Source organism: Bos taurus, chromosome 25 (genome assembly GCF_002263795.3).
Source record: "Bos taurus isolate L1 Dominette 01449 registration number 42190680 breed Hereford chromosome 25, ARS-UCD2.0, whole genome shotgun sequence".
NCBI lineage: Eukaryota > Metazoa > Chordata > Mammalia > Artiodactyla > Bovidae > Bos > Bos taurus.
Window position 1 is genome coordinate 513284 of NC_037352.1, and position 27510 is coordinate 540793.

At 61.1% G+C, this 27510-nt stretch overlaps 1 protein-coding gene and 1 long non-coding RNA gene across 8 annotated transcripts; one reads left to right on the plus strand and one right to left on the minus strand.

Annotated features, from left to right (window-relative positions):
• Positions 1 to 2286: 2286 nt before the first annotated feature.
• LOC132343832 (uncharacterized) lies at positions 2287 to 3552 on the minus strand. The gene is made up of 2 exons (XR_009492802.1): positions 3470 to 3552; positions 2287 to 3361 (listed from the first exon to the last, which is right to left on the minus strand). It is a non-coding gene; the product is annotated as an uncharacterized lncRNA (long non-coding RNA).
• On the plus strand, positions 3355 to 26525 carry RAB40C (RAB40C, member RAS oncogene family). Of its 7 annotated transcripts, NM_001081545.1 has the most exons (7): positions 4568 to 4658; positions 5234 to 5452; positions 17553 to 17613; positions 18062 to 18122; positions 23699 to 23776; positions 24078 to 24300; positions 24781 to 26524. In NM_001081545.1, the coding sequence occupies exons 2-7, from the start codon at positions 5311 to 5313 to the stop codon at positions 25059 to 25061; spliced, it is 846 nt and encodes a 281-aa protein (NP_001075014.1). In that variant the 5' UTR covers positions 4568 to 4658; positions 5234 to 5310; the 3' UTR covers positions 25062 to 26524. The 7 variants fall into 7 exon arrangements, 6 of the variants coding, with proteins under 6 accessions (XP_010817433.2, XP_010817434.1, XP_005224616.2 ...); XR_009492796.1 differs by lacking the exons at positions 4568 to 4658; positions 24781 to 26524 and adding an exon at positions 3355 to 4512 and having other exon boundaries at positions 24078 to 24168; XM_010819131.4 differs by lacking the exons at positions 4568 to 4658; positions 18062 to 18122 and adding an exon at positions 3355 to 4512 and having other exon boundaries at positions 24781 to 26525.
• The last annotated feature ends 985 nt before the right edge of the window (positions 26526 to 27510 follow it).

Here is a 27510-nt window from a genome sequence, read left to right on the forward strand (position 1 = left end):
GCAGGTGGCCTGAGGCCCACGGTGTGCTCACGCTGTAACTTCTCACCAGGAGACAGCCGGCACGTCACTTCGCGCCCTTCACCAGATCCCCGTGGCTCCCAGCTTCCTGCAGCCGCTTTGTTGAACTCATACTCTGATCATCAGTTGCCCCTAACTGTGCCCTGAAAGGCCCACTGGGCCTCCTATCTTGTGGGCCCAAGGCCTGACCTACGTACCCAGTGCACGGTGAGGCCAAGGGAGACTTGAGAGGCTGGGGCAGCTGCTTCCCCCTCTCGCTTTGCCCCCAAGCGTCCCCAGCCCCGCTCTGCCTGTCCTGGCACTGGGGTCCTTAAGATCCTACCAGTCACTTCTTGGTAGCCTGTCCCTACATTGGGTTCGTCTGATGATCCTGGGCTTCGGCTCCTGTGCTCTTGGTGGGAACACGCAAATGCCACTGTGACCTCAGGCATCGCCTTGGGAGGAACACCGAGTCTGCCCATCCCTGTGAAGTCAGCCTGACACACCAGGGCTGCCTCTGCAAGCTGCTGTCCCTTCCACGTGACAGTGACCAGTAGAGAGATACCACGGCCCCCTGTCCTGTCCCTCCTCCTGCTCTGGCCCACTGGTTGCAGCGTCCCCTGCTGGTTCTTGCTGGGCGTGCACATACTCCAGCGCCCTCCATCTGAGGCACTTCAGTGGGGCCTCTCTTGGCAGCAGGCCCAGGCCGGGGGTTGGAGGTCGAGTAACCAGCGGGCCAATTGTTGTGACTTGTGTCAGTCACTTGTGTGACTCACCCCATGGGTGGACCCCAGGCCCTACTCAGTGGGGAGGGGGAGACGCCCCAGACCACTTCTTTGTTCCCCCTCTCTGGATAGAGTCTGGGTCTGGGGGCCTGGCCCCTATCCTGGCCCCGGCCAGTGGATGGGGGAACTGCAGGGGACACCGTCAGGCTCTTCACCAGAGGGGCCCAGAGTGACCCTTGACCACCCAGCACCTGGGCGCCTTTGCGGGGCTGACCCAGGACTCGTGAGCAGAGGGCTGTTCTGGGCTGCTGTGTCCTTGGCCTCAGGCTCCTCAAAGGTCATCCCTGCAGAAATGCATGAGCTACGTGGAGGCCAGCTCCTCCACCCACAGGGCCTGCTGGGCTCAGGGAACGGCACCCCTCCACCATCCCTCCCTTGTCTGGGCCCCCTGGCTCCAGACCCTGTGGGTTCTTGCCAACCCCTTCTGCCCTGGGGCCAGGAGGTCAGAGGCCAGAGAGGACAGTGGCACTGGAAACTGTAAGTCCACAGGACAGGAGGCACCTGGGAGGCTGCTGCATCTTTCTCCCAGGACTGGACTCCGCAGACAGGTCTCGGGTGGCCGCGCCTGCTGCACAGGCTGTGCTGGTAAGGACCCAGTGGCCTCACTTTGTCCTGGGTAATGGAGAACCAGGGAGTGGGGGCCCCCAGTCCTGAGGTACAAAGGGTGGTTTTGACTTAAAATTCTCTTCAAAGTGGGATAACAGTTTCTCACCCACCATCCCTTCCAAGCAGCCTCAGACTCTAAGAAAGAAATGTCACCACCAGTGAGGAGTGACTTTCGAGCAGGGAGAAGGCAAGGCCAGGCAGAGGTGGGCTCCAAGGTTGGTGCAGTGACCTCTGCAGGAGAGGCTTGGCTTGGCTGCGGCTCCCCAGCCCTGCCAGCTGAGGACTAATGAGACTCCACCCACGGGCTGGCATTTCTGCGAACACTGTGTTGTGGGAGGATGTGCCTTGTCTTGGCATGCTGGCGGCCCTGTCTGCCATGGGCCAGCATCCAGGCTATGGCTGCTCTGTAGATTGAGTGAACCAGATGGCCCTGCTCACCCCCCTGCCCATGAGTGCCCCAGAGCTAGGAGGGTACCGAGCCTCTCCCTGCAGGCAGGTGAGAAAGGGCCCGGTGCTCACCGGGTGCTGTGCACCCAAAAGAGCGACCAGGCCTCCTTAGGAGGCCTCCCCAGGTGCCCCACCAAAGTGAAATGACAAGAGTCCACGCGGCTCACTGCAGGTTATCTGCAGCTTGTGGGGTGGTCACTCAGTCGTGCCCTGGCCACGCAGAGGTCTGCTCCCTGTGAAGACCACCTACTGCTGGAGAATGGCCCAGGCTTGGTGACCCGCTAGGAAGAGTTGCTGGTGCCCTCTTGCTCACCTCCTGGACACGTGCCAGTTGAGCTGTCCTCGGGGCCTAGTTGCTGTGCTGATGTGCTTGTCCCCTCTGCATGCAGTCTTTCTAGGGAGCCCCAACACACATGGCCTCTGCCAGTTCGGGTCCTTTTCACTGACTTACTGTTTTCAATGTTTTTATTAAGGCATACTTTACATATTACAAAATTCACCCATTTCAAGTGTACAATTCTTGAGTTTTACAAAATATTTGTATTTGGCCACACTGGATCTTAGTTGTAGCATGTGGGACCTGACCAGGGATCGAACCCGGCCCTCTGCGTTGGAGCACAGAGTCCTTGTCACTGGACCACCAGGGAAGTCCCTACAGTCACTGGGTTTTCAATAGCTTTACCAAGTAGTGTAACCGTCACCAGTTAGAGCATTTTCATCATCCCAAAGAGACGTTGTGCCCAGGACGCAGGCACTCGCCGTTTCCCCTCCCCCAGGTCCTGGCAACCACTGATTACTTTCTGTGGACTTGCCTAGTCTGGATGTTTCATATAAATGTAGTAGGCATCAGCACTTTATTCCTTTTTAAGAATGAAAATCTGTTGTGTGGATACGCCACATCTTGTTTATCTGTTGATTTGCTGATGGATGTTTCAGTTGTTTCCACCTTTTGGTTACTGTGAGTAATGCTGCTGTGAACATTCATAAGCTAGTTTTTGTTTAAGAGTATGTTTACATTTCTCTAGGAGAGGAATTGCTGCATTGTATGGTAGTTCTATGCTGGACTTGTAAAAAATTTTGTTTATTTTTGGCTGTGCTGGGTCTTTGTTGCTGTGCAGGCTTTTCTCTGGTTGCAGAGAGAGGGAGCTACTCTCTAGTGGTATGCGGGTTTCTCACTGAAGTGGCCTCTCTTGTTGCGGAGCACAGGCTCTTGGCCTCCCAGGCTCTAGAGGCTTAGTAATTGTGACGCATGAGCTTGGTTGCTCCGTGGCATGTGGAATCTTCCCCGACCAGGTATTAAACCCATGTCTCCTGCATTGGCAGGTGGATTCTTTACCACTGAGCCACTAGGGAAGCCCATATGCTAAACTTTTGTTAACTACATGTCATGTGGGAATATGTTCCCGGGAAAATGTTTATTAATGAGAACACCACTCTCCATCCCCAAAGGAAACCATGTTGTCCATTTGGTGAGCATCCTTCCAGACTTCATCCTGTGCACACATTATATTTCTCTACACACAAATCTAGAATGAAACAAATTAAAACTTTAAAACATTCCTGTTAAAGTTACACTGGGTATAACTGTACTGTCATTTGTCTGTCTTCTCAGGTCAGTATTGTTCGCGGTTTACCTCAATGACTGAAGGGGCGGCGTAAACCTGGTTGATTTAATGGCACCCTATCCCGGGTCTAGGCGGTTTCACCACTTTCACCATCACTACAATGCTCTACAGTGATTCTTTGAGCTTGTTTCTGACAACTTCTCCAGGCTAAACAAGACACGGGATTATTAGGCTGTCCAACCTCCCTCCCAGAGAGCTGTTCCCCACATCGTGGCCCACATGTGACATTGCTGATCCAATGGGGAGAAGAGTATTATTTTGCTTTACTTTCCATCTTGAAGAGTAAAACTGTTATCTTCACACGGGTTCACACGCATTTCTAATCCATCCTGTAAACAACCCCAAAGTCACTTCCTCCTGGAGGCCCCCTGGTCAAACCTCAGAGCCCCACGCCCCGGCCCTCTTCCTGGGCCCCCCACCCGGTCACAGCAGCTCCGAGCCGGCAGTGCCATCTTCTCTGGAGCCGGAGGAAAACCAGAGCAATGAGCCCGCCATTCCGCAGAGTCCCGCCATCGGAGCCCCGCTGTCTAACTGCAGGCCTTGCCAGGGGAAAAGCAGAGGCGAAGGACCGGAGCGGACCTGCTGCGCTGGGGGCCCTGCGCCCCCGTCATGACCCGCGCGTCCCCTCGCCGCCCCCGAGCATCCCCTCCTCACCGACGCCCAACCATCCTCACCGCCGCCCAACCATCCTCACCGCCGCCCGCCGCCCTCCTCGGTCCTCCGGGCCCGCCCCCTCCTCACACCATACTTCACCGCCCCGGCGCCCACGCGGGAGCGGAAGTCCCGCCTCCCGAGGCCACTCCGAGCGCCGATTGGCTCTCCTCTCCGCGCCACGCCCCCTTGTCGAAGAGTGCAGCTTCCGAGGGCGCTGAAGCAAACGGGCCGCTCCGTCCCGTCCGAGGTTTTCGTGGGGGCAGCGGCCGCGACTTTCCCGAGACCCCAGTCTTCCCGCGCCTAGCCGCCTCACCCCGTCTTGGGGACGGCCGCCGTCCTGCTCCGTACGCGGAAGGAGGGGCGTATGCAAACAACCTGGAGCTCCAGGCTCCTGATTGGTGAGCATCTCGGAAGGGGGGCGGGCTCAGAGGCCGAGACCAATGTGCGGGTGGTCCAGTTGCTGTGGGAGGGTTGCTGCAGCGGCGGCCAGTGGCGAAGTGGAGGGCGGGCCGAGGAGCCGTGGTAGCGCGGGGTAGGGTTGCCGGTGAGTCCGCGATGCTCTGTGGGACGCAGCGGGGACGGCGGGGCTGTGACGGACGTGCAGGCGGACCAGTGCTTCCGGGAAAGCGGGCGGCAGAGGGCCAATGGCGACGGCGGGAAGGCGGGGCGCGGCGGCGGCGGGGCGGGGCATCTGCGGGCTTCTCCGCGCGGCCTGGGAAGCGGTGGGGCGGGGCATCTGTGATGGACCTGCGCTCGGGCTAATGGCCGCGGGGAGGGGGCGGGGCATGACCGACGGCGCGGGGGCGGGGCGGCGGCGGGGCGGGGCGCGCGAAGGTCTCGCGGCGAAGTCTGGGAAGCGGGGGCAGGGGCTGGGGGCGCCCGTGGTGCTGAAGGACGTGGCCGCCGGCCAATGGCCGTGGGAAGGGGGATGACGGACGACCAATGGCGGCGCGCGGGGCGGGGCGGGGCGGCGGGGCTGAGCGGCGCCTTGCGGGAAGCGGCGGGGCGGCGGCGACGCTGAGGCGAGGAGAGGAGAGGCCCGGCGGGGGCGGTGGAGCAGGTGTGGGCTGGGCGGCCTCGCCGTCCCCTAGCCCCACTCATCCGCGCCGGCGCCCGCAGGTCGGCCGGAGGCCTCCGCCGCCGGGCTCCGCGGCGCCGTGGGAATGCGGGCGAGGCCCGCGCGCGCGTGAGCGACGATGGGCACGCAGGGCAGCCCGGTCAAGAGCTACGACTACCTGCTCAAGTTCCTGCTGGTGGGCGACAGCGACGTGGGCAAGGGCGAGATCCTGGAGAGCTTGCAGGACGGCGCGGCCGAGTCCCCGTACGCCTACAGCAACGGTAAGCCGGCACCTGACGCCGCCCGGCGACCTGCGTCTGCCTGGCCGCGGGCCGGCGCCGGGCGGGGGCCGGGGATCAGCGCCCTAGCTCCCCGGGGCCCGCCGCGGCCCGCGGCGTCTCTGGGGCGGAGGCTTGGTCTCGGGCCTCCGAGGAAGAAGGGCCTTGCTTTGGCCGCGCGGCCGCTCCAGGTGTGCACACCTGGGCGTCCTCAGAGGAAGGCGGTTGGCTCCGGGCTCCGGGCTCCGAGCATCAGCACCTTGTGCAGGAGGAAAACGCGCGCTCCTGACGGGATTAAACGTTCTGTCCACGTTCCCGGACCTGTGGCCCAAACACGGCACGTAGGCATCGCTGGCACCTGCCTGGGCTTCTCTCAGCGTCCGCGGTTGACGGGGCAGCGCGGCCCCTCCCAGGCTCTGGCGCTCCTTCCCCGGGACCTTCGTGCTCCCGGCAAGGCTGGCTTTCCTGAGGAATTCTGCTTCTTGGCGTCCTCGTCCTCCACACTCTTTGTGTCTTGGGTTCTTGCGGAGGCTGTTTACTATCCTGTTGGCCTGTGGCGGCTAAGACTGTGGACGCTGCTCCTCCATCCTTTCCTTTCAGAACTGTCAGGGTCGTAGGGCTACCTGGGCTGGCCGGGCCCCCCCTGCTGAGGTCTGTCCCACCTCCCCGAGCACATGCTCCCAGCCTCAGCGAGAGTAGGGCCCTGGGTTCGTTTTAAGGGCAAGAGGGCCAGCGGGAGGCCACCACCGCCACTGCTGGGTGTCTCCAGGCGCGGATGGTGGACTCTTGAGTCACCTTCCCGGAGCCGATGCCCAGGAGGCTGGTGGTGCGTATCCGGCAGATCCCGAGGCCAGGGCGCCATCAGAGCAACAGAGGTTTTCTCGGACGAGACCTCTGCTGCCGAGGGTCCTCCTGCCGGGTGTGGTGAGCACTGGGGACACAGCCACAGGTGGAGAGGGGACCCGCCTCCTTCCTGTGACAGGCGGAGCGCTGCCTGAGGCGTGGAGACGGCAGGGACTCAGGGACTCCCAGTGGCCTGGGCCAGTGCGGGTCAGCCAGAAACGGTGAAGGAAGCCTCTCGCGGGTGGTCCTCTCGATCCCCGCTCCCTGGGAGCTCAGATTCCTTTCTGCTAACACCCCGCCATGGGGCCAGAGGAAGGGTCCGTGCCTGTGGCAAGACTTGGCTCCTGTGGACCGGCCGCTGGGAGTTGCTGGCACAGAGGCAGCTGGGAGTTGCTGGCACAGAGGCAGCTGGCGGGAGGCGCCGGCGGCCCAGCGTCTTCTCCCCAGGGCTCCACAGACTCCGCTCCCACACTGTCCACACTACTGGGTCCAGTGCTTGGAAGCCTTCTGCCGCCCCTCGGGCCCTGCCCGTTCACAGAGGGCAGTTCCGCCCTTGGCACCCTGGCTCCCACAGTCTTCAGGGTTAGGGGTAGCGGGAAGACACATCGTCGTGACGCACCCATGTCCTGGGAAGCTGGAGAAAAGGCACAGCTCCGTCCTCACTGTCTGCTCCTGGTGTCAGTGCTGCTGAGTGTGTGCCTCCTTTGAACCTGGGGTGTGGGGGAGGGAAGGAAAGAGATGGAGGGGCCGGAGGGGCGAGCTGGTTTGAGGGGTGGCCTGCCCGGGGTCTGCCCTGATGGTTATTTCTCTGTTTCTGCGACCCAGTGTGGTGCCGCGTCCCTGGACAGGCCCAGCTGTTCCTGGGGCTGGAGGTTGGTTTCCATCCTCAGTGCCGACCCGGAGCTGTCGTGCTGGGGTGTGCCCCCTGCTCTTTTCTCCGTTGCCTTGTCCCTAGTGTTGGCAGGAGACTTGCGCCTGGGAGGCACAGCGGGCAGCCTGCTATGGCACCCCTGGGCTCATGGTTACCGCCCAACCTCTCCCAGTCTCTTCTCTTCCTTTGTGTTTTCCTGGGCACCGCAGTCTGGAGCTAAGTGATTTCGGGGTTGCCTTCCCTCTGTCGGGTGCCGGGTTCTGGGGTGAGAGTGCAGCGGCAAGCCCTTCTCACACTTGTGCTTGCACCCTTGGCTGCATCTCCACCCTGGGCCTGGGCCTGGCTCTTCTCCCCGATGACCACAGTCCTCCACTGCAGCTCTTCATATCTGCGGTGCAGCCCAGGAATTGACCAGGTGCACAGTGGCTGCTCCCTGAAGAGGTGGCCACTTGCGTGGTTTGGGCATGGGCAGTACTTAGTGCGGGGGACACACCTTTCACAGGGCCCAGGACCACATCAGTTGGGACATCATCCCTCGGTCGCTTGGAGAATGTGGGGAAGATGTCAGTGTCCGGCACCCTGACCTGGAGCATGCTGCAGAAGGAACGCGGGAGGGAGGGGAGGTGGCGCTGGGCTGACTATGCTGACCTGGGCGCTCTGGAGAGCACGCTGGAACTGCGTGCGGGTGTCAGAGACCATGCGCAGGTCACTCTCAGGATGGGCAGTTGGACTTCGTCAGTCCTTTGGGAACGAGCTGGGAAATAGAAGTGAATAAAGTGAAGTTGAGCTTCCCAGGTGGCACAGTGGTAAAGAATCCTTCCAGGGCAGGAGACACAGGTTCAATTCCTGGGTCTGGAAGATCCCCTGAAGGAGGAAGTGACACCGACTCCTGTATTCTTGTCTGGAAATTCAATAGAGAAGGCTGGCGGACTGCAGTCCACGGGGTCACAAAGAGCTGGACTGAGCAACTGGGCATGCAGGAAAGGTGAACTTGAACTCTTGAGTGTAAGGTGGTAACTGAGGTTTCTCAGTCACGTTCGGGATCTGGTAGTAATGAGCAGGTTCTGGTGTCCATGGTGGACCATTTTCTTCTGTGGAGGTTGGAATGTCCGGACCCTCGTTGGCTGTGGACATGCGTCCTTCAGAAGCAGGGGGGCGGAAACAACGGTGAGGGAGACTGGCCCCGATGGGGGCGGTGGGCACCACCAGGAGCGCTCAGGGGATGTGCTCACACACGGGGAGGCTGCTCGGCAGGCAGGCTTCCAGGATCTTGGGTGGACTCTGCCTAGTTGAGTCAAGGCGTGCAGAGGGCATGGCAGAGAGGATGCCCGTCCTCAGACGGAAGAGCAGAGCGGGGAAGGCCCGAGCCCTGGGAGTGGGCTGGTTCTCTGCCCACAGCAGGTGCAAAGGAGTCAGTGCCAACCCTGGACACAGGTCTTTGTGCGGCTTAGTTGCTCAGTTGTGTCCGACTCTTTGCAACCCCATGGAGTGTAGTCTGCCAGGCTCCATTGTCCATGGGCTTCTCCAGGCAAGAATACTGGAGTGGGTTACCAGCATTTCCTTCCCCGGGGGATCTTCCTGACCCAGGGATTGAACCCGGGTCTCCTGCATTGGCAGGCAGATTCTTTACCCCTGAACCACCTGGGAAGCCCCTGGACAGAGATCTTGGCTGGTGATAAACATGTGTTTGTGAGCCCAAAAGGCTACCTGGTGTGTTCTGTGGGTTAGACTGAGCACGGCACCGTGGATCCTCAGTGGGCAGATGTCCTGGGACCAGGGCAGTTCTTGGGGGCATGAGCTGAGCAGACAGCCGGCTGCGCCTTCCCTTCCAGGGGAGCACCTGGTCCGAAGTGGGGAGGGTGCCTGCGGATGAGGGTTGTGCGCGCCTCTCTGGGAGGGATGGGGAGGGATGGTGCATGAGATGGGGTGTGCAGGCCTGAGAACGCAGAGACGTCCATCTGAGGGGCACCGAGGTTCCGTGTTCAGGTCCAGAAGCCACTGCGGGGGCCATGGGTGCTGCAGTGTGGCAGCGTTGCTGGCCACCCGCGCCTGCCCTGCGGGCCGTGCTGCCCCGGGGCTGTGGTGGCTCAGTGCTCTCCTCCCCGCCGTCTGGCCCCTACCTTCCTGGGTCCAATGTCTGTCCTCAAACTGCCTGATTCTGATCTTCCCACCGATGCAGTTTGGGCGGGAGGTGTGTCCCTGAACACAGGGCTCAGGTGTGACGTGGCTGCAGAGGCCTGTCAGCTGCGGGTGTGCACGCATGCATACACACACACCATGGGGCTGTGGTGATTTGACTTGGACCGCATCAGCAGCACCCACATGCCTTAACAATGGGAGCAACTTGGTCATGCTGTCGTAGTTGGGAGTGTTTTCCTCTCTGGCACTTGGCAACACGTAGGCTTCACGGGGAGGACATGGGAAGACGCTCAGCCCTGAGGTGCAGCGGGATGGGGTGCTCGCCCATGAGCTCAGCACAGCCCAGGTCAGAGGATGCTTGCTTTCCCGCCGGGCGTGCAGCCACTTGTGTCCAGACGTGGATGAGCCCCGCTTCCTGCGAGTGGTAAGGCACCCACCCTGAGGAATTTAAGGGGCACATCTGCAGGAAAGCAAAGCTTTTTTCTTTAAAAAAAAAAAAAAAAAAAAATGAAAAACTTGAAGCAGCCCACAGGTCTGGCAAGGACATATGAAAGTGGTAGGGTGAGATATTGTGGAGCCTTTAAAAATGCTGGTGTGGAGAAATAGTGAATGAACATTCAGTGGTTAGGAAAGCCTTTGTTATCTTGTCAAGGCTGTGTAAGTAAGACAAAGGGCAGAATCATCGGCTGAAACACTCAAGAACGTTAATGGTCACCTTTGAGTTTTGGGATTATCGGTAGGGTGTTGTGTTGTTTTTTTTAAATAACAAGTTTCGTGTGTGAAACATGGCTTGCTCTTCGTTGACAGCAGAAAGCTTTTGCTTTGATTTGGTTTCATGTGGTTTTCAAGGTGTTAAAGGAGCCAGCCCATGACCTCCTTGGAGCTCCTCCCCAGCCCGAGTGCCCGTGTGCAAGGGCATCCGCTCTGTCCCCTCCAGGCCTGTGACGGGCTGCCGCCTGCACCTGTGGTTCCGACCCTGCGCCGCCGGAGAAGGGCAGATCTGCTGTGGTCAGCAGATCAGCGAGTGGCCCTGATCATGGTATGATTCAGGCCCCAGCTGCCCCACCCCGCGTCCCCTCCGGCCAGCTTCTCCTGCCTGAACTTCTGTAAGCGGAGCTGTACGACTTGGCCTCTCTTGTCTTCTCATTTCAACCAGCGGGTTTCCATGTCTGGGTCACCCTGAGGGGTGCTGGTGTGCGGATTCTGACATATGTCTGGGCGAGTGAGCACGCGTATTTCCGTCAGGGGTGCGGTGAGTGCTGGGGGTGGGCACCGCCCGGCAGCTTTCCAGAGCAGACGTGCAGTTTCTGCCCGACGGGGAGGGCGTGAGGGCTGCGGGCACTCCACACTCACCGTGCTGAGGGCCGCCTCCTGGTAAATCCTCCCAGCAGGCGGGTTTTAGACCCTGTCGAGTTGTTACTAGAAACGGCCTGAGACCACCGCCCCAGTCATCCGTTCCCCCGGGCGCTCCCTGAAACCCCCACCCCGGTCACCCATCCCCTGGGCGCTTCCTGAGACTCCCGCCCCGGTCGCCCGTCCCCTGGGCACTCCCTGAGACCCCCGCCCTGGTCACCCACCGGGCACTCCCTGAGACCCCCGCTGTGGTCAGCCGTCCCCTGAGACCCCGGCCCTGATCTTCCATCCCCCAGACACTCCCTGAGACCCCCACCCCGGTTGCCCGTCCCCTGGGCACTCTCTGGGACCCCCACCCCGGTCACCTGTTCCCCGGGCGCTCCCTGAGACCACTGCCCCGGTCACCCATCCCCCAGCCGCTCCCTGAGACCACCGCCCCGGTCACCCGTCCCCCAGCCGCTCCCTGAGACCTCCGCCCCAGTCACCCGTCCCCCGGCCACTCCCTGAGACCACCGCCCTGGTCGCCTGTCCTCCGGGCACTCCTTGAGACCTCCACCGTGGTCACCCATTCCCCGGCCGCTCCCTGAGACCACCACCCTGGTCACCCATCCCCTGGGCACTCCCTGAGACCACTGCCACGGTCGCCTGTCCCCCGGCCGCTCCCTCTGCCGTCACTCGCCATCTTGCTGCTCTGCAGGCGCAGCAGTCAGTCAGATGGGGCTGAGTCCCTGTTCCTTTGCTGTGGACAGAGGGCTGTCCCAGCCCCTCAGGGTCACCTGCGCTCCTCACCAGGTCCCCCTTTCCACTCTGAGAGCCAGGGCAGGGCCCTCCTTCCATCGCATCTGTCAGACTCACTGGCCAGGGGTGCCCACCTCTGAGGACTTGTGATGACATCGGGCTGGGGAGCCTGGGGTCCTCTCCCTCTTGAGGCCCGGGACCCATCGTGTCGGCCAAGCCCTTCGCCCTGTGGGAAGCGTGTCCTCAGGTTCCAGGACTAGGACCACACAGCCCTATGGAAGAGTCTTTGGGTTGTTGGTGTTGGTCGGCTTTTGCAGGCTGGTCAGCGGAGCGCACGTCCGTGTTTCTGCCCCTGCCAGCACTGGGCGGGCGTTCCGCAATTGACATGCTCACACCTGACTCCAGAGATGGTGTTAGGAGGTGGGGCCTTCGGTAGGTGATCTGGTCAGGAGGGCTCCCTCGCCACCTCCGCCCAAGGACATGGTGGGCAGCCACCCCCAAAGATGCTGGATCCCCCGTGCTGAGTGCTCTCCCGGGCTCCAGACAGTGGGGGATAAATGTCTGCTGTCCATGAGTCCCAGACTGTGGAATTGTTTCAGCTCCGAACCGACCACAAAGCACCATGCACGTGTCTGTGGGGCAGGAATCTGGGCCTCGGGGGCTCTGCGCACTCGTGGGCCAGGCCGAAGGCCCGCTGAACTTGAGTGTTGTCAGCGGTGGTGCCCGGCCTCCGTTCCAGGGCACAGGCCTCTCACCAGGAGCCTCCTGCTTCACGGAGCCGCAGGGCTGTCTGTGCAGTGTGATCGTGGAGTGGCCATCGTCACTGGGCCTTTCTCTGAGGAGCAGAAACCAGGTTTGACCGCCATCACTCTCGGGAGGACTGAGGCCTGTGCCTGCCTGTGAGGGCCCGCCACACTGCGGGAGACCCTCCTCTGCCCCCCGCGTGCCCTGGAAGGAGGCACACGTGGCAGAGAGAGGCCTTGCTGTCCCCCCCGCCCCCGGGGAGAGGGTGTGCAAGGGCTGGTCAGGTGTGTCAGGAGGACCGCTTGGCCTGGCGCTGCCTGCAGTGCCATGTGCGGCCCCCAGCACTTCTGCACGTCTGCCGCTGTTGCTGAACGCTGTTTCTGGTTCCGCAAGGACCTAGGCCTTTTTTGCCTTTGTCTGTCTCTGGGAACTTGGCGATATCTGGTTTTCCCTCCCTAAGGAGTAGCTCTGAGGAGCAGCGGCTGCCTGTCTGGGTTTGGGGCAGCACCCTGACGCTGGGCGTTGGCATCATGTTGGGTCCAGGAGGGGAGCAGGGCTCTGGGGGCCGTGCTGGGAGACCAGCTCCTCCCGTGCAGGGATGGCAGGGTGACAGCAGCCCCTCCATGCCCGGGAGCTGTGCGCCCGTGTCAGGCGCAAGGGAAGGCATTGATCAGCATTTTCTCTTTCGTTCTTAACCCAGTCTTCGTCACTTGTTTTTTTCTCACTGTTATGAATTTTTAACAAGTTGTCCTGTGGCTTTTCATCTTGTTGGGAAGTGCCTCGGTGGATATACACTAGAGCTGCCGATTCCTCTGTAAAGACTAAAGTTCAGATGGAAGCAGGGCTGGCAGGTTGTTTTGTGGGTGGGGCACCCCTCCTTGGCGGTCCTGCAGACGGGTCTGAGTTTAGCCTGGACCGGTGCATGGGAAATGCCCCCCATCCCCCAGGGGTCAGGCAGGCTGTGCCTGGTGGTCTTGCTCCTGAAAGCTGTTGCTCCCAGGGAGGGCAGAACCCTGGGCTTCTGAACACCCACGGACTTGGTTGGTGCGCAGGCTAAAGCTGAGAACTGATGCTGCTTGTCCCTTTCACCCTGCTGACCTTGTTATTTCCCAGGGCTCGAGCGAAGGTGGGTTTTCTCAAGGTCTTTTGTCCTGCATCTGTGCCCGCAGGTGTGGGAAATGTGGGTCCCAAGGGAGGATTGCCTGCTGCACTGCGGGGAGAAGGGCCCGAGGGAGGCGAACCCCGCACCAGGCCGTCCTCCACAGGAGGGCCCTGGGGCCGCGGGGGGCTCCTCCTGCTGGCTGGGGCCCCCTGGCCTTCCTCCTGTGTATCCGTGCACGTAGTCCCAGCCCCTGGTGCACTGGCTATCAGGGCCTAAGGGGTGCCCGATAGACTCCCTGATCACCAGGACGTGGGCACCTGCCAGGATGGGACCTGAGCGACCTGCCTCCTCCTCCCAGCCCTGCTCTGAGCACCTCTGGGGAGGGCGGAAGCGTCGGTGCCGGGCAGTTCCTGTCGCATCCCTGCCTCCCGGGCTGTGCGCCTCCCTGCCGGGCGGGTCCCGTGGGCCAGGGGACGCGGGGTCCCAGGCGTCGGCCCTCCCGGACAGGTCTCTGCAGCATCCCCTTGACTGTCCTGAAAAGGAGTGGAACTAGTGGATCACCTGCTCTGCCCACACTCGTCGCTACGGCACACACGTCCGTAACGTGGAGCAGGACAAAGGGGCGCGGGCGGAGTCGTAAGGTGGTTGTGGCCGAGTGAGTCAGTGCCTGGGGACAGCCATGCAACGCTGAGAAGGTGACGGTGAAAATGGACCTGGTGACGGTGTCACTGTGCATGACGCGATTATTTTTGAGATGGTGAACAGTTCTCGTTCAGATTCTGAACAAGCCACAGACGTATGTGATTCATAAAGTGGAAACATCCTTGTGAAATGTCGGACCCTACGCGATGTTAAGGTGGGGTCTCAGCTGTGAACACCCGGCCGCAGCGGGGGCGCGGGGTGGAAGTCGACGCTCAGGCTGCAGTTCCTGGCTCAGGGCTGCGCGTGGTGGCTGGGGCCTGGCGGAGTGAGGCATGCAGAAGGCCACCGCGTCAGGTGAACTGCGCCCCCTCAGAAGCCCCGGGGAGCAGCAGGCAGACGTCCCGTGAGCCCCCAGGAGAGAGGGGCTGGCCGTTTAGGAGGCGCAGAGCTGAAGCCTGGGCAGCCAGGGGCCAATGGGGACACAGCCGGCCTGCTCTGGCCCCCAGCGGCCTCCTGAGCCCTGTGTCCATTGGAGGAGTGTCTGCAGTCCCAGGCCCCTGGCCAGGTCCTGTGGGGACTCCTCCCCGTGTGTGAGGTGCCCTTGCCCTGCCTCTGTGTGCGCTGGGCAGTCGTCTTGTCAGCTGGGACTGGTGGTGTTCTGTGCCCACCAGGTGTTACATGCATCCCATGAAGCTGCTGGTCCTCGAGGATGGGCGGGGGACTGCAGTTCTGCTGGGACAGGTCCTGAGGCCACAGAGGGGGTCCGGGCTGGGAAGCCGTGAGGTCTAGCGCTGTCCCTGCAGGAGGTGCTGCCTCTGCGGGTGGGCCTCCCTTTGCACTCAAGTGTCTGGGTTTTCTGAGTCTGTTACGCACACTGTACGTTTCTGCCCAGGTTTGGCGGGTGGGTGGGTGAGCGGCAGGGTGAGCTTGAAGAGCACACTTGAGATGTATTTTAACCACGCTGTGTGGTTCGTGGGATCTTAGTCCCCGGAGGGATATGGGACCCCCACCCCTGCCGTACAAACACAGCGTCCTAGCCCCTGGGCCGCCAGGGAAGCCCCTCCTTGAGGTTGTTTAGAACCTCCGAGGGAGTGTGTCAGTCTGCCGGCTTCCTGTGTCTTCTGCAGAGCTGGGCCCCTGGCCATTTTCAGCTGGACCCCGCTGTCTGCCCTGAGGATCCTCCGGCCCTGGGGCGGGCTCCTGGGTGGGAGTCCCACTGGTTCCCGTCCGTGGGCCGTCTGGCCCAGCCGCTGTGCGTGGAGGCGGTGCTGCAGGGAAGGCGGAGCTGGTCCCTCTGCGGTGCCTGTGCCCAGCTCTGCGAGCCTGTCCGCACAGGGCCCTCTGTGGCATCTGGCAGCGCTTTGAGCAGAGGCCCTGAAGGCTGGGTGCTGGCCGTCCTCTTTGGAGTTGAAGTCCTGAGTAAGGAGTTGGGCGGGCTCAGGCGGGGGGTGGGCGAGGTGCCCGTGTGCACTGCCCCAGGGCCACAGAGGCTGGCGTGCTCCCCAGTGGCTTCCTGTGCCCTGCTTCCTCCTGGGCCCTCCCTGGGTGCCCGCTCCTCCCTGCAACTCCAGGCTGGCCCCCCGGGCCCTGGTCCACTGGCCACAGTCCTTTCGCGGGGGCGGCCTCAGGGTGGGTCCCCATGGCCAGCACCCACTGGGCTGAGCACCCACAGAGGTGACTGTCTGGAGCGTGGGCCGTGGGCGTCTGTGGCCTTCCCGGGATCGCTGTGTCCAGCACTGTCTTCATAGGGTCTGGCTCACGCAGCCGGAGAGCCCGGACCCTCTAAGGTGTCCAGGGCCAAATCTGAGCTCCGCGTTTGACAGAGAATTCCAGGAGTTCCCACCTAAAAAAGTGGGTTGTCGGCAGACAGTTGAGGGGAGGTGAATGCACAGGAAAGACGGTGGAGACACCCGAGTTCTGTGTTTCTTTAGCTCGAGAGTGCGTGTGGAAGAATCTTCTCTTCCGTCTTGAAAAAAATTGTGGCTAAATATAGGCCACGTAAAATTTATCATTTTAAGTCTTTTAGGTGTACAGTTCAGTCGCCCTCCCAGCACCTCCAGAGCTTTTCCACTTTCCCAGCTGGGACTCCCCGCTGAGCACCTCTTCCCCCACGCCTCCGGTCCTAGGCGGCCTCTCTCCGTCCAGTCTTCGTCTGAGGCTCACGCTCCAGGGACCTCGCAGAAGGGGTCAGGCAGTGCTTGTCTTGTGTCCGGCTCGTTTTACTGAGTGTTCATTCCCGTTGCAGCATGTGTCAGACTCTCCTTCCTCTCTGAGGTGGGATGATACTCTGTTGTACAGATGGACCGCGTTTTGCTGATTCATTCTTTCATCTTTAGAGACTGGGGTTGTGTCCGTCCTTTAGCTGTCGTGAATAATGCTGCCGTAAGCATGCGTGTGCGACACGTACATGTTGGATGGATGTTCTGGATTCCTTGGCGACTCTGAGTTTAATTCTGAGGGAGCGCCGTGCTGTCCCCGCTGGCGGCGCCATCTTCCAGCCCCACCAGCAGTGCTCACGGGTTCCAGTTCCTCTGCATCCTCACCAACACTGCTTGTTTTCTGCTTTTTTGATAATAACTATCTGATGGGTGTGATGCGGTGTCTCATACGGCTTTGATCTGCATTTCCCTAGTTCATGTGATTATTAGCTATTTGCATATCTTCTTTGGAGAAACATCTCTTTAAGTCTTTGGTCCACTTTTTAACTGGATTCTTTTTGTTGAGTTTTAAGATTTCTTTATGTTTTCTGAATACTGGTCCTTTTTCAGATACGTGATTTGCAAGTATTTATCATGTCCCATTTTGTGGATTACGTTTTCCTTCTGATGAGTGTCTTGATGGGTGGGAGCCAGGCTTTGACATGTGGCCAGCAGTGAGTGGGGTGGAAGGCCCTCGGGCCCTTCGTGCAGCGCTGTGGTGGAGTCTGCCCACGTGCAGAGTCTGCATGGAAAATGCCCATTTCCAAGCCTCCCTGGAACAGGTGTCGTGAACAGTCGAGAACCTGGATGCCTAAGGCTCCAGGGAGGAGGACGAAGGACCCAGCTTTTCGGACACCAGTTGAAGATCTTGGTGTAAGGCGATGCGTCCATCACTGTCCCTGCCCCTGCCAGGGACGGGACTTGTTTAGCTTTTTCCGCATGAAAGTATGAGAAAGTAATAAACAGGGAACTGCTGTATAACATCAGAAACTAAATTCAGTATGTTCTAAGAACCTATGACAGAAGAATCTGAAAAAGAATAGATAACCGTATAAAACTGAATCGCTTTGCGGTATAGCTGAAGCAATTGTAATTCAACTATACTTCAATTTTTAAAGTATTCAAAAAATGAAAAGTAAAGACGTGGCCAGCAGAGGTTCTTTGAGAGCTTTCCAGAGAAGAAGCATTTCAGATGCCGCTTTGTCATTAACAGTGCTCCAGGCACACTCCAGTTGTCAGCACCTGGGTGGTGGGTGAGCCCAGGAGCTCAGAAACCCATTAGCTCTGAGAAGCGTGTGACGTGGCCAGCGCTGAGGCCAACCACCCTCCCTTTGGCTGGCGCGTTGGCACCCCCTTGGGCCCCTGGGATGACAGGAGCCACTGGGCTCCCCAGCTGCAGCCCTGTCTCCTCTGGGCCGCAGAGACCGGGTCCTGGTCAGGCGAGTCTCTCACCCGCGCTCTGCTTCATCGCAGGGATAGACTACAAGACAACCACCATCCTGCTGGACGGCCGGCGGGTCAAGCTGGAGCTCTGGTGAGTCGGGCTGCGCGCCGAGACGCCTGGGCGGGGGCTGCTGTGCTTCCCTTGTTGCCGGGGCCAGGGAGCGGGGTGAAGTCAGTCGGGTCCTTAAGGAAACCACCAGTATAGCAGCCGTGTAGACACGGGACCGCATGTGACGCAGAGACCAGAAGGTCAGGGCTGCCTGTCCTGGCAGAGCCTGGCTCCCTTTTGCCCATAAAGACGTGTTTCCAGGGGGCCCCGGCCCTTCCCTCCTTGTCACTACCAGATTCCACATTGAGGGCGTTTGGAGACCCTCGCAGTTGATGTGTGACTTCCCCCGCACTTGAGTTCTCCAGCCCCACAGGGCAGTCTTCTGGAGTGTCCAGGCCAAGGAGGTCTGCAGGGCACATGCAGAGCGGGAGGGGCGGGGTCCTTCATGCAGGTGGGCTCCCATGGGTCGCATCCCCCCACTTTGTTTCAGGGACACCTCGGGCCAGGGCCGGTTCTGCACCATCTTCAGGTCCTACTCGCGGGGCGCACAGGTAAGACCTGCACGGCCATCCTCCATGGGGTCTGCAGGGCTGTGGCACCCTGTGCAGGGCGCGGCAGCTGTGGGCTCGGGGCCAGCCCTGTGGGAAGGGCTGCTGTAGATGCCAGAGGGCGGACACGGGTTGTGGTGGTGGGCCTGCAGGGAGGAGCTCCGAGGCTGGGCTGTGTGCAGTGCGGGGGCTCCTGGGGCCCTGCTCATCCCTGTTTGTCCTGGGCATCTCCTGGTGGCCTGTGTGCCAGCCGTCAGTGTGAGATTTGAGGCTGCACGGAGGGAAGCAGCAGTTGTGTGAATAGACCAGCTGCCCACTCGCTGCCTTCATGAGGGGACTGGCTTCAGGGGACCTGTGGGGGGCCCAGGCTCTGACCAGGTGGGGCGTGCCCCCCGATGGTGGACTGGACAGTGCAGGCTGGGCCTCCTCTGCTTGGTGAGCAGGAGCTGACACGTTTGCAGGTGCCTCTCAGGAGCGTCCGGAGCGCCGCTCCCTACTGCGGCTGGGCGTGTGGTGGATAGCCCCATGGCGGGGCTCCTGGCTGTGCAGGCCTCCACCAAGGTGCGAGCAAGGGTGCTGCTGCCGACCTGCTTAGCCTGGCGGTCCCACCTGGAGCGGCTGCTCCCAGACGGTCAGAGCCGGCAGCCCGCAGACTGGCTGGCACCAGCGCAGACACAAGGGTGCGGGGGCCTCCCCACAGCCCAGGACCGCGGGAGAGCGCGGGCGCCCAGGAGACCTCTTCTGTGGGGGGGTCTGACGGGGAGTCTACTCGTGCACGGGGGAACGGGTGTTGGGCCTGAGACCACAGGCTTCTTGACGAGGTCTTTGTTCTTCCCGTTGCTTTTGAATGTTTCCCAATTTTTACGATGCACCCATTGCTACTCTTTCAATAAAACAGGAAATGAGGTGGGGGGTGGGTAGTTACCTCGGTTTATGGGGATAGGGCGATCGGGGAACAGCAAGGAGGCCCTGGGGGCCCCTGAATGCAGGCCAACTCCTCTGGGACGGGCGTAGGCAGGTTGGCTGAGGGCTCACCTGCGGGGACCTGGGGAGGGGAGCGCGTTCCGTGTCCACTTCTCTGCAGGGCAACGGGCGTGGACGTGTCACTCATGCTGACTGTGCTAGTTCCGGAGGCTTCTGTTGCTTCTGGGCTGGAGGAACCAGTCGTGGATCCTGAGTGTGTCTCCGGCCCGGGTGGCGGGTGGGGGTGGGTCTCCAACTGGGAAGCTGACCTCAGGTCTCCTGCCTGGTCGATGCCCCACGCTGGCTGCAGCGTGGCCCGTGGGGCCCGGGGTGCGATCAGCAGCTGCTCCTCCCCAGGTCCTGTCTGTCCTGTCGCCCTCCTGCCCTGGTGCAGTCCCCGGAGGCCTCACAGGCACCCGGGCCCCACAGCCGCCGACGCAGCCCTGGCTGCACTCATGTGTCTCTTCCTGGGAGGCCCTCTCTGTCTCAGGTCTCCTGACTTGTGACCCTTGTTTCCGTTGCTGAGGTCTGAGGTGGCCACTTGTGGCCCAGGCGGCCAGCGCTCCCTGCGTGGGGGACCGTGGTCCCCTGTGCCAGTTCCCATGGGCTGGGCGTGTGGGGGGAGCCGGGGACGGCAGCGTCCTGTTGAGCTGGGGCTTGGGATCAGCTGGGTTAGCACCAAGGGGAGCTCAGCCAGGCGCTGGTCTCCTGGAGACAGGTGAGTGGTCTGGGCACATGCGCCCTTCCAGCAAGTGCCAAGTAGGACACCAGCCTGGGTGGGGTGTATGCAGTTCATCTGCTCCCCTCGTCCACGCGGTGGTTTCTGGGCAGAGCTGTGCTCGCGCCGTGGGGCGTGGGCAGGGGCGTTCAGCCACAGCCTGTGGTTCCTTGGCCGCTGTACCACAACCGCGTGACTCAGCCCACACTCACTGGTAAAAGCCGCCCTCCAACCTTGGTCAGGTGGTGATTGCACAAGTGTGTGTTTGTCCAAACTCATTGAACAGGTCACACCTGAAATGCCTACGTTTTTTGGTGTGTAAGCTCAATAAACTACCTTGGCAACAAGGGTGCACACGCCCACCCACACCTGGGAGGTTTTCTCTCGCAGCTCGAGTCACCCGTGTGTGCTCAGAGGCTCGCTGCCAATGTTTGTAACAAAATGAGGTGTGTCACCTGTGACCCAGCAGCCGCGCCCGCTGACCAGCCTGGTGCAAGAGCGTGGCTGCTGTGGGGAAGGGCCCTGGTGTGCTGGGCGGTTTGCACCAGGACCCTCTGTGGGTTAGGAGATGCCTCTGGGCGCCTGAAAGACAGCAGCAGGTAACTGGGGCGGGGGCAGGACCAGAGCCTCTGTCTCTACCATGGAGGCTTACTCAGTTTTAAGAAGCTGAGCCAAAGTTAAGAGAAAAGGGGAGAATACAGTAAGAATGTCTTTGCCACTCCTGTGGCTCTCTGAGGTCACAGCTGACTTGGGGGTCCTTTGGAGGGGTCCTGGTGACCAGAAACCTCATTTTGGGGTCTCAAGGAAGCCACCTGTGCTCAGTCCCAAGTGTCTTTCCTGCCAAGTCTGTGGTCCCTTTGGTCCCTGCCCACAGTTTGGCCGTCTCGCTGTCCTTCGTCCTGTGACCTTTCTGTCATTAGCCTGACCTGGCGGACACGGGTGGCGGTGGTAGGCAGAGACTGGCGCCAGCTAGGAGACCAGCCAGAGGCTCTTCAACAGCCTTGGGGTGCACTTGAGCCTGAACCCAAGAGATGGGCTTCTCTCCATTTGCTCGAGCTTTTAAACGTTACGGGTCCCCTCTTCTTCCCCACCTGCCTGCACTGGCTTGGTGGGTCTGTGCGATTGGCTGGGGCCCGCTCGAGCTGCCAGTGAGGTGAGCTGTCTGTGAGATGCGCCTTGTGGGACCTGGGTCCCTGACCAGGGCTGGAGCCTAGGCCCCCTGCGTTGGGAGACTGAGGTCCTGGACCACCAGGGGGGCGCCTCTGGAGTTTCATATATGGAATCTCCTGGAATGGGCAGGTGGACTGAGTGGGAAGCCATCATCAAAGCTCCACTGGGGGAGGATGTCTGCGGATTCCCGTTCGTGATGAAGATGACACTTAGGATGGATTAGTGCTGACGGAGTTACAAGGAGACAGAAGCGTGGAGATGGGGGTCTTGCTGCAGATCTGGTAGTGCTGACCTTGCCCTTGCATGGCAGGAAACCAAAGCAGAGTGTTTGCTCACAGCCGGCCAATACCCCTTGAGTCAGGTTGGGTGAGACCTTCGGCAAGAACCGGTGGGACTTGGAAATAGCGTGCACTGTGCATTGGATGGCTTGGCAACCAGGACCACCCAGAGGCGCCCCGGGAGTAGGGTGTGGTGGTGGAAGAGCGCCACTGCTCCCGGTGCTCCCTGAGCACGGTCCGCTCAGGTTCTGGAGCACGGCAGTCAGCTTCTGATGCTTTAACAAGCCAGGACGAAATCACTGAAAATGTCCTGTTGGCATCTGGCTTAACGGATACACCGGTTTCAGGACTCCAGCCGGCGGCCATCGGGAGCACTCCCAGTACTGCTGCCTCACCCTGCTGGCCGCCGGGAGCTCAGGTCAGGCTGGTCGGAGCTCAGGGCAGCTGTGCCCACAGCAGGGTGGAGTTCAGCCTTTGGCCGTGGTCAGCACGTGGGCCCCCACAGCCTCAGCAGTCCTCGGGCTGTGTGGCCAGTGTGCCAGGCCCAGCTCTGGCCTTTGCTGGTCGGCCTCAGTGGCTGCTGGCTCACCTCCACCTCAGCAGTTACCCTGCAGACTGGCACGACCAGGCCTTTTGTTGCATGGCAGCCCCTGCCTCTCGCCCTGGTGTGGCTCCAGGCCAGATGGGGGCCTGACAGCCCCAGAGGAGGTGTCCCCCTCCTGAAGGACCCCGGAGGTCACGCGTCTGTGCTCCCTCTGACCAGGGCTGCACCCAGCCTGGACGGGGCTGTCAGTGAAGACTCAGTCACATGCCGAAAGGCTCAAGTGCTACTCTTAATTTGCAGTGAGGCACAGAAATGTAATGAGCAGAGCATTTTTAAGATACCCTTGTTGCTGTTAATTGAAAGTATAATTTGCTGGAGTGGAAAGAAAAAGACCAAAATGAAAATTTCTTTCCCTCCCCAGCTTCTTGGTCACTTTGGAGCACTGCTTTATTAACATGATGTACTAATGTAGATCCCTTTTTATATTATGTGTAAAATGTAACATTGATAGGTTAATAAAGATGCTTGAATCAAAAAATAAACATCACACAGGAAGCGTAAGCAAGGAAATAAGTCCCCGTCCAGCCCTTCCACGGGTGGTCACGTCTGTGGAAGCCTGTTCTGTGTGGTGTGTTTGTATTTCTGTTCTCTAAAACTGCCCGTGTATGGCATCGGGTCCGTGTTTGTCCCCTCGATGTCTGTGGTGCCCATGAGCAGTGTGGGTGAGCGCAAGTGCACCCTGCCCGCCTGGGGGCCTGGGGACCGCATGTTTAGTTTGTTGATGTTTGTTTTATGAGCAGTTCTATGTTGAGTATCTGTAAAGACTCGACGCGGATGGCCCAGCCCTTGGTCCATGTGCCTTTTGGTGGACTCTGTCATCCCCCCACAGCGGGCGGCTCCCCTCCAGGCCCAGCGTGTCCCCTGCAGGCAGCTCCGCCCTGCCCTGCACAGGCTTTCCATCCCCCACCCCACCCCGGCCGGGGTGAAAGCGGTCTCCACCTGCTCCTTAGCAGGACCTCATCTGCCAGAATTCGAAGCACAGTTTCAAGGGGAAAGGCTTCAGAATTCCTCATTTTGAGATGGAGGGTGCCCTCCATCACAGCTACACTCTCCCCTTCCTGGTGTGTGACGGAGACGTGGGCTAGATGAAGGCTACTCCCTGCACAGGGAGGGCGTGAGCCATGCTGGTGGGTGGGTTCTCACAGAGCCTGTTTCGGGGTGGAACATGAGGCCAGAGACAGGGGTGACCCCGGGGCCCTGAGGCTCATGAGAGGTTGCCACCAGGCAGGCGGAGTAGCAGTCTCCGAGGGCTGTGGTAGGGAAGTCCCCGCAGCAGAGCCTCTGTGCGGAGGTCTTGGGGCAGCTGCTCCCGGACTCACGTCCCCTGCAAGTGTGGGTGGAACCGCTCAGAAACACCTCTGTTCAGCACCCCCTGGTTCCCCAGGAAGAGTGCCCCACACTGCAGTCCTGTGCGCCTGCCGTTCTCAGGTGGAGTGACTGTTAGACGACGTAGGGTAGCACGTGTGCTTGAGGAAAGATATGGAAAAACTACAGTTCTATCCCAGCAGATTCCCCACGTGGAGGGAGGCAGTACCGAACCCTTGAGGTCCCTGACAGTCAGATGGCCCCCAGCCAGACGGTGGACAGGGCATGCCACGGTGAGGAGACAGGTCGGGCTAGCTGAGCCCTGTGCACAGAGCTCCCCTTAAATGCAGGAGGAAGGTTCAGAGCTCATTTTCCACATCGCCGCCTGTTGGGTGAACTGCGTGTCCACCTGACAGCTTGGCTGGTGCCTGAGCGCCCCGGCCCTGCCCGTATGGGGACGGAGGGCTACGGGGCAGAGCCTGAACAAGACCCCGTCATCCGTGGGAACCTGGACCTCGTAAGACCCTCACTTGCCTTGCAGGGAATCCTGCTGGTGTATGACATCACCAACCGCTGGTCCTTCGACGGCATTGACCGGTGGATCAAAGAGATCGACGAGGTAGGTGTACTCCCCCAGACCCCCTTCCAGGGCCACACCCATCCCTGGCATGTGGGCCGACATCCCCCACTTGCAAAGGGAGCCTCTGTGGCCCCCACTTGCAGCGCCTCCCATGCCCAGGTTCTGTGCGTCCCCAGCCGCTGGCCGCTGGCTGCAGTGGCACCACGGGTTGGGGTTCTGGGCCCCCAGGGGCCCCTCAGCACGGAATCGATGGAGGGCCGCCCTGCGAGCTGGGGGCTGGGGGTGGGTGCAGAGGGGCATCCTGCCACTGCACGTCTGCTGAGTCCTGCACACCTCCTAGCACGCACCCGGAGTCCCCCGGATCCTGGTGGGGAACCGGCTGCATCTAGCCTTCAAGCGGCAAGTCCCAACAGAGCAGGCGCGCGCCTACGCGGAGAAGAACTGCATGACCTTCTTCGAGGTCAGCCCGCTGTGCAACTTCAACGTCATTGAGTCCTTCACTGAGCTGTCCCGCATCGTGCTCATGCGGCATGGCATGGAGAAGATCTGGAGGCCCAACAGAGGTGAGGCGCGGGCGGGGCCCGGCTGCGGGGGCGGGGCCTGCAGGGGAGGGGCGGGGCCCGGCTGCGGGGGCGGGGCCTGCAGGGGAGGGGCGGCTGCGGACTGACCTGTCCCACCGCCAGTCAGAGGACAGGTTCCAGGCCCCAGTCCCACCAGAGCAGAGCTAACGAGGTGGCAGGGAGGCTCAGTTCCCACCCAGGGTTATGGGCTTGGATGTCTAGCCGCCGAGCCCTGCGGGATGGGGAGGAGACAGGGGCGGGGTGCCCAGTGGCTGCTCTGGGCTTGCCTGGTGTGGGGTGGGGGTTGTTCCCCTTCAGCAGCCCTGGGGGCTTTGCGCACCGCCCCTCCCAGTCCCCAGGCCCCTGCTCTGTCACTTGTGCTCATCTGATGGCGAGGTTGTCAGTTGCCACCAAGACCCCCCCCCTTACCTCCCCACGACCTGACCCCTCATCATCTGACACCCCCGCCCCCCGCCCCCGCAGTGTTCAGTCTGCAGGACCTCTGCTGCCGGGCCATCGTTTCTTGCACCCCCGTGCACCTCATCGACAAGCTCCCGCTGCCCGTCACCATCAAGAGCCACCTCAAGTCCTTCTCAATGGCCAATGGCATGAACGCCGTCATGATGCACGGGCGCTCCTACTCGCTGGCCAGTGGGGCTGGGGGTGGCGGCAGCAAGGGCAACAGTCTCAAGCGGTCCAAGTCCATCCGGCCACCGCAGAGCCCCCCCCAGAACTGCTCGCGCAGCAACTGCAAGATCTCCTAGCCACGGGAGGGTCAGCCTGGGAATGCTCCTGGCGGGCTCTGGGCCCTGTGCTATGTGCCGGGGACTTTGGCCACATAGCCCCTCCTGGGAGGCATGGGGGACGCACCTGGTAGGCTAGTGGTCTCGGCCAGACCAGCTGCACAGGACAGCGGGGACCATGCTGTGCAGATGGTGGTGGAGCACGCCGGGACCCCAAGGAGCAGCTGAGAAGGGCCCCGAGGAGGCTGTGCCTGGTGATGGCCTGAGGACTGGGGCTAGGCCCCCTTTCTTATTTATGTAACACGTTTGTACATTTTTAAAGGACCAGCAGGGAAGCCTCTGTGCAGCCACGCAGTGAGCGCACGGCTGCTGAGGGGGTGAGCCTGGGAACATGGGGAGGGTGGTGAGGCTGAGACCAGAAGGGAGCCACCATCCAGGCTTGAGTCTGAACTCACAGGGCCCTTCACATGGGGTGTGGCTGCGGGGGCCAGCGAGGGTCACGGGGACCCCCAGCTGCACTGTCAGCCTCTGAGCACGGTGATTGGCGCACCTGCCCCGGGACGCTAGGCTGCAGCTCCCAGGGCGCCCACCAGCCCTCCTGGAGGACACCCTGTGAGCCCCAAGCCGCGGGGTCAGGGCCGGGGTGACGCGCAGGTCTCAGGTTTCTTGGGAAAGGAAGTGGGCACACCCCCACATCCCTCCCCCGCGCCCTCTCCCCACTCGGGGGCTGACAGCCTTGAGATTCTGTACCTTCAGTTCCATTTGTACCTGTTGCCACGCGAAGTTGGCTCAGCTTCTCTCCTAGTTGAGGACACAGCTGTTTGTAGGCAGGCAGTACTTGCTGGGCCTTGAGGCCAGGGTAGGTCTGGACCGAGCCAGTCCCACTTGCCCTGGAGTTTCTAGACCCTACTCTGGTCAGCTTCAGTTTCCTGGCCTTGGGTGGGATCCCATAGCTGCTCCTCACCCAGACTCACCCCTCTGTGAGGTCACACGTCACAATGTGAGGTCACACGTCACAAGAGCCTTCCTCACCCATCTCTTCGTGGTGGACACTGAGCCCCTCCTCGAGGACCCACCAGCCAGCCTGAGCTGGAGGCCTGGCTTCCTTCCGTCCGCCTGGCTGGTGATGTGGCCACAGGTCACACTGGTGCTCAACTCTACCTCCTGCCTGTGGGCCCCTCCCTGGCCTGTGACCCCTTGATCAGGACTTGTGTGGTGGGTGCCCCGGGGGCTGCTGTCCTGGGAGGTGAGGTGGGGGGAGCCGCAGCATCTGTGGCCAGGCGCCCGGCTGCCAGCAGGGCCTGCAGAGGAGGCCACCCATCCCGGCTGCCGGCGGGCGCCCCTTTGGACTGTGTGGAGGGAACGGACGGGCCTGCGTTCACCGTGTCAACACTACCCTTTGCTGCTGTCCACACCTGCACCATTCCTGGGCTTGTCTTGGGACGGTTTTTTCTTCTTTGTTCAGTAAACATAATTCAGCTCTGGTCTCTGGGCTGCGTTGGGAGAGAATGAAGGTCTGGCTCTCATGGGCTGGGCTGGCTGGCAGATGGCACTGCAGACGGCTGCTTTGTCCTGCTCAGTCTTCCGCACCTGGGGTGTCTCCTGGTGGTGTTTGCACCAGATCAGGCTCTTAGGACCCTGCCTCTCAAGTCAACAGGTCAGACATGGGGTGGCAGGATGTTTTCCCGTTGGTCTCAGAGTGGGCGGTCCGGCCCCTGGGCCCCGATCTGCCCCTGCCCATGAGGAGCGGGGCTCCCTGTTGTGGGGCCTGCAGGAGACAGGCCAATGCCTTTGGGTCCTGGCTGTTGTTAAGCTCTCCTAGGACTCTTCTCAGGGTGCTCCTAGATGCCCTTGGTCTCTCTCAGGACCACATAGCCCCACATAGGGCCACACACGGCCACTAAGATTCAAATCAGTCCAAGCAAACACTCAGCCTGTCTAGTGTCCACGTCTCATGTGACCACAGCTCTAGGATCCACCCTTTGCAGGCACCCACCGTTAAGCCAGTTGAGGAAAGCCCTGGACCAGGGGTCGGGCGCCTGGGTTGGGGGTGGGGGCCCTAAATGCAGAGTTCTGCCCTGCATCAGCTTCCCCCCCTCCACCAACCACTGGTCACCAGAGCAAGCCCAGGCGGCACCGCCCACCAGGTATCTTTGTGCTGCGAATGCCTCTCTCCAGCAGAAAGCATTTAGATTTGACGCCAAGACCTGCTCTCGGGTTGTGCCTGTGGGAAGGAGCAGGGGAAGAGGCTCCCCGGGAAGGGAGCAGAACCCCACGGTGACTGGGCTGGATGCAGAGCCCCTGCAGCTCTGCACGGACACAGTGACTCCCAGGGGGCGGTCTGCTCTGGGGAAGGGGCTGGCCAGCCCTGCCCCCTCCTGCAGGGCAGCTTTGATCCCAGGGCCCTTCCATCCCTGAACCCAGGGCCTGGAGGGGGGAGGGGCTCCGGTTACAGCAGTGCCCCCTCCCC